Source organism: Myotis brandtii, unplaced genomic scaffold, assembly GCF_000412655.1.
Source record: "Myotis brandtii unplaced genomic scaffold, ASM41265v1 scaffold165, whole genome shotgun sequence".
In the NCBI taxonomy this organism is placed as follows: Eukaryota; Metazoa; Chordata; class Mammalia; order Chiroptera; family Vespertilionidae; genus Myotis; species Myotis brandtii.
The window spans coordinates 13,208,597-13,221,894 of record NW_005356042.1 but is presented as its reverse complement, the minus strand read 5'-3'; the positions used below and the strand labels follow the sequence as shown (position 1 = coordinate 13,221,894).

The 13,298-nt window shown below is 42.7% G+C and overlaps 1 protein-coding gene across 1 annotated transcript in view; it reads left to right on the top strand.

Annotated features, from left to right (window-relative positions):
- VAT1L (vesicle amine transport 1-like) overlaps positions 1 to 11,819 on the top strand; it is a 148,187-nt gene extending 136,368 nt beyond the window's left edge. Inside the window, exons 8-9 of the mRNA XM_005862600.2 lie at positions 7,539 to 7,622; positions 9,355 to 11,819. Coding sequence (XP_005862662.1) covers positions 7,539 to 7,622; positions 9,355 to 9,453 — 183 coding nt within the window. The 3' untranslated portion in view covers positions 9,454 to 11,819. The remainder of the gene's footprint in view (positions 1 to 7,538; positions 7,623 to 9,354) is intronic.
- The last annotated feature ends 1,479 nt before the right edge of the window (positions 11,820 to 13,298 follow it).

Here is a 13,298-nt window from a genome sequence, read left to right as displayed (position 1 = left end):
GACTCAAAATGTCAATAGTCCCTAGGTGCAGAAATTCTTCAAGAGAGAATGAAATAAGTGTCATAACCAAGGAGGAAGCAAGATGCAAATGGAAGTACAGAGGGAATAATGCACTACTGGCTCTACAGGGCACTTACCCAGAGCCCTGTAGCCTTCCTTCCTCTCTCCTAACCCTCACCCTCCCTGATTCCATCCTAGCCTTGCAAACCTAGCAACAGTGCATCTAGTTCTGGAGTGATACAGGATTCTATTAGAAGCTTGATTTCTCCATATTTCACTCCTTGACCTTGGGCACACCATTTAACCTCGCTAAACCTCTGCTCTTCTCCACGAGCAACAGGGACTCAAGAATAAAAGGGAGAATATTTTTATGTACTTCTGATTGACAGTCTGACAACCTCCCACATACCTCACAGGGTTGATGCAACACAATGCGATCAAGCATATAAGGTGTTTTGCTCTGTGACAGCACCTGCTAAGCATTCGTCATATGTCAGCTGCTGTGATGATAATGATCTACATCCCCCACCACCCCTGCTTCAACCTTTAAGTTTACCTGATCTTTAGATTCAGCTCTTTGAGACTCTCAACTTCTCCTAATACAATGTATGAGCAGCTGGTGATTCTTATAGCCCTACAGTCATAGGTGCAGAGCCTATAGCCTCCCTGCTTCCTCCCCACTATGGGGGAGGATTCATGAAAAAAAAATCCCTTCAGTAAAAGTGGTGGAGGAACAGCTTTTTATAGGCATGCTGTTGGCAAATGCCTCTTAGGCAATCACTCTTTTATTTCCACTCCTTACTTTAGACCATTCTGCAGGTCCCAGACAATTTGTCTCAGGCATAGCTGCCTCTGTTGGCCACCTCTAACTTTTGCACCCTTGCCACACTATCACCTGTCTAAATTACAGCTATGTCTAAATGGCATAGTCAACATATCTCAATTCCTTTAAGGCACTAAAAAATGCCCCAAATACCTGCAAACAAGCCTATTCTCTCCTAGCCTAAAGAGAGATGGCCTCTGCCTTCTAAACTAGACTTTTCTAAATGTCAGCAGGTCTGTCATTGGAGTCCGCAGCAAGCAAGCCTCCCCGCTCGCTTCAGGCTGTCTTCCTTTTGAAAGGATGGCTACCTATATGAAAACTTTCAAGACTTTGAAGGGTCTTTGGACTCCTTATAGATCTAAACCTCTTCCACCAGCTCTCATATTTGGCAATTCCAGGTGAAAACATTCAGGGAGCATGGAATGGTATAGTTACTAATCCGTGAATAAATAAAACCAAAAGTATCTGGAGGAAAGGCAGCTACATCATTAATAAGGTACTAGAGTGCTCCAGATAGAAATAGAGTATCGCTCCCCAGTTGGAGGATTTGGGTAAAATATTCAAATAAAGTTCCAGCTGAACTTATATTTTGTAAGCTCTGCCACTATCGAGTGGAATATCAGGAGCAGTGGGAGCTCGGGTTATTTCTTAGCCCATGTCAGCACACTTGAAGAGCTTAAGCGATTCATGAGGATTTTCAGAGTGTAACTCACCATCGCCACCCTCAGTGCTCTGTGCCATCACTGACTCATTTTCTGAGTAGGGCAATATTTAATTAGATGATTTATTTGTCCTTCTACTTAGCTGAGTCACAAACTTCTACTTGACCTTCAAGTCTCAGTCTAAAAGTTACTTCCTCTCAGTCGTTTTCCCTGGTTTTCATCCTTCTCCCATCCCCAATAAATTCCTCCTTTGTGCCCCATCACAACTCAAAAGTCTTTTTCTGCAGGAAACAGATCATCTCCTGCACATTTTTATGTTCCTCGCAGGCCTCACTCACATGCTGGAATAAGCATCCTTTGGGTTTCCCCTTGAATTCTATTCAACCATCCAAATCCAACACTGGGAAACATTGTTAAATAAAATAAAACAAACAGTGGAGGCAATTCATAATTCATTAGATTTTTTTCATCTTTTGCTATAGTTCAAAATATAGTAGGATAAAAAGATATAGTTTTGGCTTGACTGTAGAATGCAGATTTCTGCAGAACATGACCATCATATATATTTGATCAAGAGGGTCTCTGTCAACCAAGTACCCAGGGGAAAAGGATCGGCCACTGCATTCAGATTCTACTGTCTTGCTTTTTGCATTCCTCTCTTCCTCACTCTTAAAACATTCTTGACCTCTTCTAAGCTAGTGTTCATACTAATGGCCTCTTAAAAAATCCTCTTGGAGCATCCCCATTGGCTGTCCTGTAGCCAAGCAGATACTTCTCTTATGATAGCAACTTAATGTTTCCCTTCCTTTAAAAATAATAGCCATCCTTACAGGGCTGGACTCGATTGGGGCAATAAAGGTGACAAGGGTACAATATTTAAGGAGGTGCTCACTCTCAGGTTCTGACCCAGCACTTGCACAAACTTGACAGTGAGCACCGCCTTAAACTTTGCACCCCTGTCACCTCTCTTGTCTGATCCTACTCCATGCCATGCATTATTTTTTTAGCAAGAGAATAAAACCAAATTTAATACATACATATTTATGGGAACGCCACATGCATGAGAGGGTCCTCCCTACATTACTGCAAAGATCCCATATGCAACTGGTCCAGAAAGAACTTGAGTGTTAAAATCTTTTCTCTGCCTTTCCAGTGGGAGAGTCCATAATCCCTGATGTTTCACTCCTCCAGTCACTCTTCCATCGATGTTAAAATCTCTGGGGCTCACTCCCTTTCAACTGCAGCTACTTGACAGAACACAGAAATTCCAGATTCCAAGTCTACGTGCAATGAACGTGTTACTTTCCAACACCCACTTTGGATTTTACAGAATCCCAAAGATGGCCATTGTTAATATCGAAGATGACTTTGGTAGATGTGCTTCTTAATTGCAGTATTACTCATTTCTTATTTTCAAATCTTTTAATTTGTCATCTAATCAGCACAGTGATCCATGGAATAATCCGTCTTTATTTTATTCCTATTTTAGGTGGCTAGGCTTATTATTATTCATAACACAAGCCCAATGCTTTGATTATTAAGTGGTGTCATTTGTATCCTAATGACTTTGTGCCTTACATGTCATTCGAAAGGAAATTGAATATTATGAAACATTAAATGAGACCCTCTTTACCCAAGTGTGAAGGAACTGACTATTCAGTTAGAAGGTGACTAGAAGATATTCTAGAGTTGTATGATCTGGTGTGGCTGCTGCATCCTTGGAAACTTTGGAATATAGTACCAAAGACCTCAGCCAATGTTCCCAGCATCTTGCCCACATTTACTTTTGCTCCTTGTCCCCATGCCCACTAACCCCTATTCAGTCTCTCCTTTCACATTCTTCTCCCTGTGCTTGAAATGGTCCTCTCTCCCTTCTTGTCTTAGGTACATCCTGTGCATCCTTTAAATCTCAGCTAAATTATCACTTCTCTAGAGAAGCCCTCTCTAATCTTCCCAACCAGATCAAATCCCCTATCCACATTCTCATGACACCATTGTAGAGTTACCAAGGACAATCTTACATTTATTTGAGTCATTCTTTGGTTGACTAAGGCTGTGTCTCCTGTAAGATCATAAACTTCATGAGGGGAGGGGATCTTGTAAGTGTTTACTCACCATCATTTTACCAAGCTTCCAGAAACCCCACTTCTTCTAGTGACATTGCAGACAGAAATAAGAATGATCATAGCTACTGCTCCTCTGCAAACATGGTCTGAGCCAATTATATTCTCATGCTTGCATGCCATCTTGAATGCCAATGGACTTTGCTGATGCATGAACCAATGGTACAGGATCAACTCTGATAGGTCAGGATCCATGTGAGGACAAAATAAACAAATCAGGAACACATTTTTTAAATTGTGAAATTCTTATTATGATGATTAGCCTATTTAATAAATAAAACTGGGATTCCCTTAGGATAGAGAAAGCATATCTGTTTCACCCATTACTCTATAAACAGCTCCTGGGATAGGGCTTTGGCACCTTTGGGTGACTGACTGACTGACTGACTGAATAAGGGAATGGATAGAATAGCAATTATCACTTAACATATAAAAAAGTTGAGGAACAAAGTTATGATGTGACTTGATGGAGTGACATTACTGAGTCAAAGCAGAGCCTAGCACAAAGTGATGCTCCCACTGCCTCCTGCACCATCCACTTAGGACGGTATTAAGATGGCTTCCACAGGACAGGAAGTGTCAGAAAAGGCTCAGATGGCCTCTGTACTCAGGATTTTGGCCTCTTAAGGTATTCGAATGACGTGGCTCAAATTCCTTCCCACTGTCTAGATGAGAAACCAGCTCCAGTGGAGATGGCCTGAGTATGCCCAGAATCCCTAGTTCTGGAAAATCCAGCTACTAAGACCAGATCTAGCCAGCCATGCAGCTGGCTGTGGAATCTCAGAATGGGTGTGGGGAACCACACCCTGATTCTGAGCAGACTCCACTAGGCCACCCAGGCAGCACTCAGCAGGCCACCAAGGGTGCCAGGGACTCTGGGATACAGGATAGACAGGACAGAAACCTCTAGGTTTCTCATCTGTGAAACTGTAATGCCAATACTCACCTCAAAGGCTTGGTGTACAGATAAAATGAAGCAACATCTGTAAAATGCCTCATACTGTGCCGAATAAAGAATTGATCAAAAAATGGTAGTTTTTTCTTTCTAAGTTATCATCAAAAGGACTCTTTCACCTCTCCAAGAGCGGCTATGATGCTGTAAACTCAAGCAGCACGACTGGGAGTCAGACTTCTCTTGGAAAAACTCCCAACTCTCTCTCCATCCCCCACATAGGGACTTCAAGGACTCAGTGCATTTCAGAAAGAAATGTCTAAAAGAATAGGCAGATTATAGCCAGCCCTGCAAGGGGCTTTTTTTTTTCTTTTTCTAGGATCACAATAAGCATTACCTGGCAAGAAAACAGCCTTTTCTGCTTCCCTGGGCTCTGTCTTATTGGAGAAGCAGCCTAAAAATTGTTCCTAATCTCTAAGAAGTTTCCAGGTGTTTAATGACTTGCCAGGGTAATAAACCACTGAATTCTGGGAAATCATTATGTGAGATGTTACCTACCACTTTCCTCTGACTTTGAGAATCAAACCAAGCAATATGGTCTGGGCAGAATCAGGAAAAGCATCAGTTTTGAAATCTGACAAACCTGAATTTGAACCACAATTCTAATGCTGATATAGAATCTTAGGACAAATTGCTTATCCCTTTGGCACTGAGGTACTTATCTACAAAATGGGTATGATATATAACTTGTAAGGTAAGAATTATGTATGCAAGATAAGGATGTATTAGTTATCGATTGCTGCATAACAAATTACCCCTCCCCAACATTTATTAGCTTAAAACAACATTTTCAATCTCACAGTTTCTGTGTGTGAGGAATCTGGGCATGGCTTAGCTGGGTCCTTTGGCTCAGGATCTCTCCAAAGCTGTCAGCCAGGGTTCTGGTCTCATTTCAAGGCTGAATTGGGGAAGGACCTGCTTCTAAGCTCTCTCATTGGCTGTTGGCCTTACCATGTGGGCCTATGGAGATAGGGCAGCTCACAACAGGGCAGCTTGTGTCATCAGCGCAAGAAGGCAAAAAGAGTCAGAGAAAGAGAGAGACTGCAAGACAGAAGTCACAGTCTTTTATAACCTAATCTTGGACGTGGCATCCCATCACTTTTGCTGTATTCTACTCGTTAGAAGCTAGTCATTAAGTCTAGCCCACATTCACATGGGTGTGAGTGTCAGGAAGTGACCATTAGAAGCTGTCTGCCACAATATTCAAAGATTCTCAGTAAATGGCTGCTGCTATTATGACCAACTATGAGAGTACTTTGCAAAGCAATGTTCACCACAAAGGAGTTGTATGCATGCATATAAGCATAACCAATGGACACAGAAACCACGGGCTTGAGGGCATGTAATACCTTAATCAGTAAAGAAAAAAAAAGAAAGTTAGCAAACATATGACACTATCAGTCTATTATAGATGCTGATTCTATCCAAAGACTATATTTAGAGATGCACTTAATTTATATTGAATACAGATTTGATTACTTGTTACCAAATGACAATGTTTGGACACGAGAGTTAAAAGGCACACATTTCCCTTACATCATGTTTTAGCATATACCTGGTTATTTTCAGATGTCCATGTTTTTATGGGGATGCAAATAAAAATATGCATCTTGATTTTCTCATTTAGCAATATTATAAAGGCATTTTATCCTGCTGTACATTCTTTGTAATTAGCACTTTAACACCTACGTAACATTTCCATTCAGTAGAAAAATGTAAGAATCATGGTTTACTTAACCATTCCCTTTATCTGTGACACATAAGTTGCTTTAATGTTTTCCCATTAAAACAATGCTGTGATTGAGTGTCTTGTGTGTGGTAAGTTTCTTCCCCCACAACTTGAATTATGTCTTTAGGATAAAATCCCAGGGAAAGCAATTAGAATGCACACATTTTAATGGCTCTGTCAAGTTTTTACCCAAATGAGAAAATGGCTTTGGTTTTTATATAAGCAAACACTGTTCCATCAGCCCCAGATTGAGTTCCTCAAAGGCAGACACCCTCACTTAGTTTTTAATTTTTTTTAAAACATGGCCTCTTGCCTCTAAGCAACATTTAATGAATATTGTGGGCTAAATGAATGAACAAAAATATTTAAAAATTTGAGACTTTAGGAAAAATATTTAGGCTAAATCTATTGAAACTTTTTTTTTTAATCAGGAGATGTTGAATTTCCATTTAGAAATCACGAAGAGATGTGAAGGACATACCCATGCCAAGCACTGGGCTCTCTTTTGCCCTTTTCTTATCTCGTTTAATACTCAGAGCACCCCCTACAGTTCATTTTCCACACAGCAACGTAATAAAATGCCAAAAGCATAAATCAGAGTGTCAAACCCTGCTTTTATAAAGGATCCCAGGAAACATCTGTTGGCCCCCATCATTTGGGGGGGGGGGAATCCAACACAGAAGGTCTTCTTTTCTGAGGAGAATACTAGTTCCCTGGAAATATCTACTTACTTGGACATAAAATGTTCACCCTGTACTAGGAATCATGGGAATTTTTTTAAAAACGTAGTTCAGCCCAGGGAATGAGTCATTTAACCAAACTGTAAGCAGAGTAATAAAACATTTAGGTAAGAAGGTCACAAATGACCCTCAAAAATAATTTTATTGGTCAAAATTTATTCCAGCTAAAGTGCCCTGACACTCTGCAGCACATAACTCTTGGAACTCCACAGTAAACTCTCCACCCCTTCACACACAGCCCTTTTTTAAAAAAGAAATTTTAATTTACTTATTTTAGGGACAATCATCCTCATATTTTAGACCCAGGAGACCAAGTTGCTTGTACAGATCAGAGTGCGTGACACAACCAGAATTTATTTGCACCCAACATCCAAACCCATCTCAGGTTTCGCCACTAAACTTGAGCCACAGCGCCCCCTGGTGGAAATGTGGTGGCTTGGCTTTTCCAGTTCCTCTGCCCTAGGGAGACATGGCACCTAACCTGTGTTTCCGTTTTTTCTTCCTCTCAGGTGAAGGAGGCCATGCAGCGGATCCATGACCGAGGGAACATTGGCAAGTTAATTCTGGATGTAGAGAAGACCCCGACTCCACTGGTGAGTCAAAAGCAGAGGGATCCGTTCAGTTCAACACGAGAGGTCTGATCAGGTGCAGGCACAGATGGGGCAGGGGGAAATATACCAGGTCCTGGGCTGGCGAAGGTGACCAGCGATAATCAAAGGATGGCGCAAATAAGGGATGCCACAAACTGAGATAAATGCTGAGAAGGAACGGAAAAGTCTTCAGTGAGAGCATTCCAAGAGCAATCTGAGGGCAGTCAGGAAGGGATAGAAACAATGACCTGTGTCTATGACAAATGCCAACTATTGGCTGTCACGTACAGGAGGAATTCCTGGCAAAAAAAATCTAATAAATTCACATGCACATACTTGACAGATTGATGCCAACTGCCTCTGAGATGGCTTCTGATGATTGCATTGTTTTTGTTTTCTCTGATCAAGATAAAACCCTTATACCCAGGGATCTCACCAGGAATGAAGCATGTCACTCACATCCCATAGGCTCTTGCAATGGCCACTTGAGGTGGGGGGAGGGGCTAGGTACTAGTGTGGCAGTCAACACGGCAGCTTTCACCAGACGGCATGATTCAAAGTTCAGCTCTGAGCTCCTGTGTGTGACCTGGGCAATTACTTTGCCACAATTACTTGCTGCAATTTACAGTCCCCGTCTGTAAATTGGAAATTGATAAATTCTCAGTTAGAATGATATGCTAAAACATTGTCTCACACACACACTAAATTCTAGGAAAGGTCTGACAAAGAAAATACTTAGGAAGGGTTTTTGTTTTCTCACATGTTTAATCTTGGAGCTGCTTCAGTCATTTATGAAAGAGCAAGACCTAACATGTCTTGCACACTTTAGTGTAAGGCATGTATTTTTTAAAAGTGTTTACTGGGCTTTCATAACCATAATGTAGTTTAGGTATGATGGCCATTTTTCTCAATGAAGGACTGTTAAATGAGAGGGCATTTTACAATGTCTAAGTCGCTGATAACAATATGAATATAGTTCCAGGTCTGTGCCAACAAGTGTTTTAAGCAGATGAGGGACCAGGGTAAGGAGAAGATGGCTGGTATCTGGTCTTCTGTGCACCTGTGCTGTGTTCTTTAAACATGTGACCAAGTCTGTTCCAGCCCCATCAGTATAAGGCAGACAGGTAGAGGCATCCTGGTCTGCTTGGTGCTTTCTAGTCAAATCACTGGCACTGGCTTCCCACCCGTCTCCTTACCCATGAGGTCCTGCTGGGCTCTAGGGCTGGCGGGAAGGCCTGTTTGATGCCAAAGGTGTGTGTGTGGTGGGGGAAGGGGCTCTTATCAGAGCAGAGTCTGAAAGGCAGACCTTTTAATGTGAGAACTGAAAACCTGCCTTGGCTCATATATCATTGCCCTTGTCCCTGAATCTCAGGAGGACTTTTACCCTGGGACTTAAGGAAACAGAGATGATGGAGAATGGGCCAACTCAGACCTGTATTTGGAGTATCTCTAGGGTGGCTGGAGGCTACAGCCCATCTGGATGGAAGAGTAGGCTCAAAGGAATCATCTCCCAAATTCCAAAGACATGCACTCAAATCCTTAGCTCAGAGACTGCTTCTTGGGGTGCCCAACATAAGGCAGCTAATACCACACTGCCTTCCTGGGGAAGCAAGCAGTGCAGGGTTTCCTAGCTCTTGGCCCTGAAAGAAGTCCTTCCAAGTGGCTTCATCAGATGCTCAGAAAAGGTGGGGGTTAGGTTGCAGAGCCCTCTCACAAGTCTACTGTTGAATTACAGATGGCCAATGATAGCACGGAGACCAGCGAGGCTGGAGAAGAGGAGGAGGACCATGAGGGGGACAGCGAGAACAAGGAGCGGATGCCCTTTATCCAGTAACCCAGGACCTGGACAGAAGAACGAAGGATGGTTTGAAAGAAGAGGAGCCACTGAAGAAAGCTCTTCTGTGCCCCAGTGAACAAATGCTGTAGTCCAGTGCGTGTTGTGTTTGTCTGCAGTCAGCTGAGCTAAAAAGCTTTGATCACTGTTGTTTTTTGAAATTAAGTGCCAACCCCATTCCATGCAGTGTTATGTCCCTTCCCCTCTGTGTATTACACTCTCCTATCTCCTGTTTCAAAACCATCCATCTTTGACTCCTTCTCGATGGTTCTAGAACAGTCTGATTAACACAAGCCCACAGGCCCCATGCCTAGGAGACTAGACATGGGCAAAGACAAGTTTGGATTGAAAGGTGTCATCACAGAGCACTATCCAGATCCTAGAATTCTTCAGGCCAATAACACTTTTCACTGCCAACCACCCATGCCTCTGATGAGAGCACTTGCCGATTTGGCTGGCAGAATGAGAATAGGCCAGATGATTTCATGAGCCCATAGATTTATGATCTCTTCGAATAGTACTTTCCCTCTCCCCCAACTTCCTTCAACTGCTTTATGGTCAGAAGGTTGAACTGCTGTCCTCCCGCCCTCTGATGCTCAATCCCTTCACTGGTTCTTATCCATAAACACAGGGAAACAGATGTGAAGTTTTCAGGATAAAAGATGGGTCAACAGCATGTGTTTGAAGACCAGCCACAGAGATTTCTTTCTGAGACCACATCTCATGAGCAAAATCCTCTCCTCTCTACACCACATACTGTATTTTAGTTTTAAGAAAACTCACCACATGTGAGTCTATTTCGGAAATCATTACTGAGAATCACCTGTGTTTGCACACTTGCTTTTGGTATTACCAATTTTGCTACATTCATTTCCTAGAAGTGAACAGCCACGTTTACCGTGGATCCCCCAAGGAAGACCTCCGTGGTAGACCATATTTGGGGAAAAAAAATCAATGAGCATCCTTTTACTTGCCAAAGCATGTTCCAACATGTAACAAATTCTAGTGGTATAAGAATTCAGTATCAGATGCCAAATATGTGGTTCCTCTCCTCTGAAATATAAAATTATGCTGCAGATTCTTTGCAGGGACCCTGCATTGAGCAAACTGGGGACCAAACTCTTTGATTACACACCTTTGTTCAATTTTCCAGCTCCTACTTCTAAGAAACCCTGCCCTTGGCCCCACCCGACTTGGCATGGCTGAGGTGAACAGTTCCCCTGCAGGAAGAGAAAGAGGCTCAATGTCTCCACAAGGGGGCTCCGCATTCCCTCCTCCCAAAAGGGTGACTCCATTCCTCCTAAACCAAACTGGGAACACAAGAAGCCCACAGGGTTAGCACCCAGCTCACTTTACATTCTGGAAGATATTGGGGGGCGGGGGGGTCCACATTGCCCGATCTCTCCACCAACGAGCCCTAAGGGTAGACCAACTCTTCCTCAACGTGATGAAAAATGCATTTCAGCAATTACCTATTTTCATTTTCAGTCCTTTTGTAACAAATATTTATCTGAGGGGAGAGTCTCTCGTTGTGAATGTCCATGTGAAATATGAAGAAAGGGTGCTGCCATCTCATGTGAAGAGATGAGAGTATCTCAAAGAGGACACAACATCCTCTTCTCCCTGTACCCCAGGACTCCCCAGCATCCCAGTTCTGTGCCATTTAGAGAGATGATGTTGAGATGTTATCCCAACACCTTTGCCAAATGCTGCATTTTTGGTCATTCTTCCTCCCACAACCAAGTTGACAATGGGGTCTTAAGAAGACCATTTCTTCCATTTTGTCCAGCTACCCAAGTGACATTCTGGTGAGCTGGACAGAAATGGCATTTTCTAGGGCTGGGGGAGCAAAGAGCCACTGGCCGTATGAGGGCTCTCCTCGGCCAGGTGAGTGGGACCCCACATTCTTGTTACATCCAGAGGAGAAGCCAAAAAAGTAATTCCTCCCCAAATCTATTTTCTCAACTAGCAAGATTAATAGAATAATCACAAAAAATGCCAGTTGGTTAAAAAAAAACAACCCTTCTGTCTCCTCAGAATACAGAATGAGAAACCTAGAGTTTGACCAATATGATCAATTAAGTGCCACGAAAAACAGGAAAACAAGAGAATCAAAACGATCTGTGTATTGCACTCTCATCCCAAGCACCTTCTTTCCCCTCATGTGATGGTTTTCTGAAGGAGGTTTAAGAAGGTAACAGTTTGCCTTAAAGGAACTGTGAAGGCTTCTCTGTAATCTAAGCATGATTGGAGAGAATTGCAACATTGTCTAATGTATTTGTGGCTTTAGAGCTTTTGTTATATTGTGCCTACAAAGCAAATTATGTTTACACAAAAATATAAATAAAGTATTCAGCATAGCATAACCCTGCCTGGCATCAGTTGCTCCACACCAATAGTTGTTGGAAAACCACATACTGAAATATAAGGAACAGGTGGCTAAAAGAGGATGAGGAACTAGAGACAACATAGAAAATGTAGGGTAGAGATGAGACAAGCCTTTAAAAAGACATTCAAGTTTCCTCAAGTGAGAAAATAAAACAACTAAATAAAAGAACTACTAAAGACTTCATATAATAACTAGAGGCTCAGTGCACGAAATTCATGCACTCGACAGGGGGAGGAGGGGGTCCCTCAGCCCGGCTTGCGCCCTCTCGCAATCCAGAAACCCTTGGGGGATGTCCGACTGATGGCGGGGAGTGGGCCTAAGTCAGCAGTCAGACATCCTTAGTGCTGCTGTAGAGGTGGGAGAGGCTCCCACCACCACCGCTGCACTCACCAGTCGTGAGCCTGGCTTCTGGCTGAACGGCACTTCCCCTGTGGGAGAGCACTGACCACCAGGACTCCCCAGCATCCCAGTTGATGTTGAGATGATGTTGAGATGATGTTGAGATGTTATCCCAACACCTTTGCATTGAGCATCTGCCCCCTGATGGTCAGTGTGCGTCATAGCGACCTGTCATTCCACTGTTCGGTCTCTTTGCATATTAGCCTTTTATTATATAGGATTATTATATAGGATAATGATAATTAGAATGGCATTTATAAGGCACCTACTATATGCTGTTAAAAGAGCTATATATAGCCCAGCTGTCGTGGCTCAGTGGTTAAGAATCAACCTATAAACCAGGAGGTCACGGTTCGATTCCTGGTCAGGGCACATGCCCAGGTTGTGGGCTCCATCCCCAGTGGGAGGCGTGCAGGAGGCAGCCGATCAATGATTTTCTCCCATCCTTATGTTTCTCTCTCTCTCTTTCTCCCTTTCCCTTCCTCTCTGAAATCAATAAAAATATTTGGTGAGGGAGGGGAGAGTTTATATACATATGCATTAACTTGCTTATCTTCCCCATAGCCCTAAGAAGTAGGCTTTATCATTATGCCCATTTTATAGGTGATAAGCCTGAAGCATAAGAGAGGTTTTGTCCTTGCCTAAGATCAGACAGCAAGTAAGTTTTGGAGCCAGGATTTTTTTTAACCACGCTAGAATCCATGCTGTTAACTGCCCTACCATGCTCTCTTGTCTTAAATAAGGCTAAAATGTGATGCCTTTCAAATTACCACCGTTTGGTCACTAGAAATACTTCAGGGATTCTGTTTCCTCTGATTTCAAGGATATATCTGTCAATTCGTTTTGCTTTGTAGCAAATAATATGCCTATCAAGAAGCACTTTTCCCCTGCCCCTTCCTCCAAGTGTTTGAGTGAAGTGCTGATTTTGAAACTCACACATCTCCACCATTTTTACTTTCTTGATCTAATATCCTCAAGGCCACCAACGAGATACACAGAAGTAAATCTCCAAAGGCTAAGACTTCACAAAAGAGGAATTTGTGATTAGGGAGGCTTT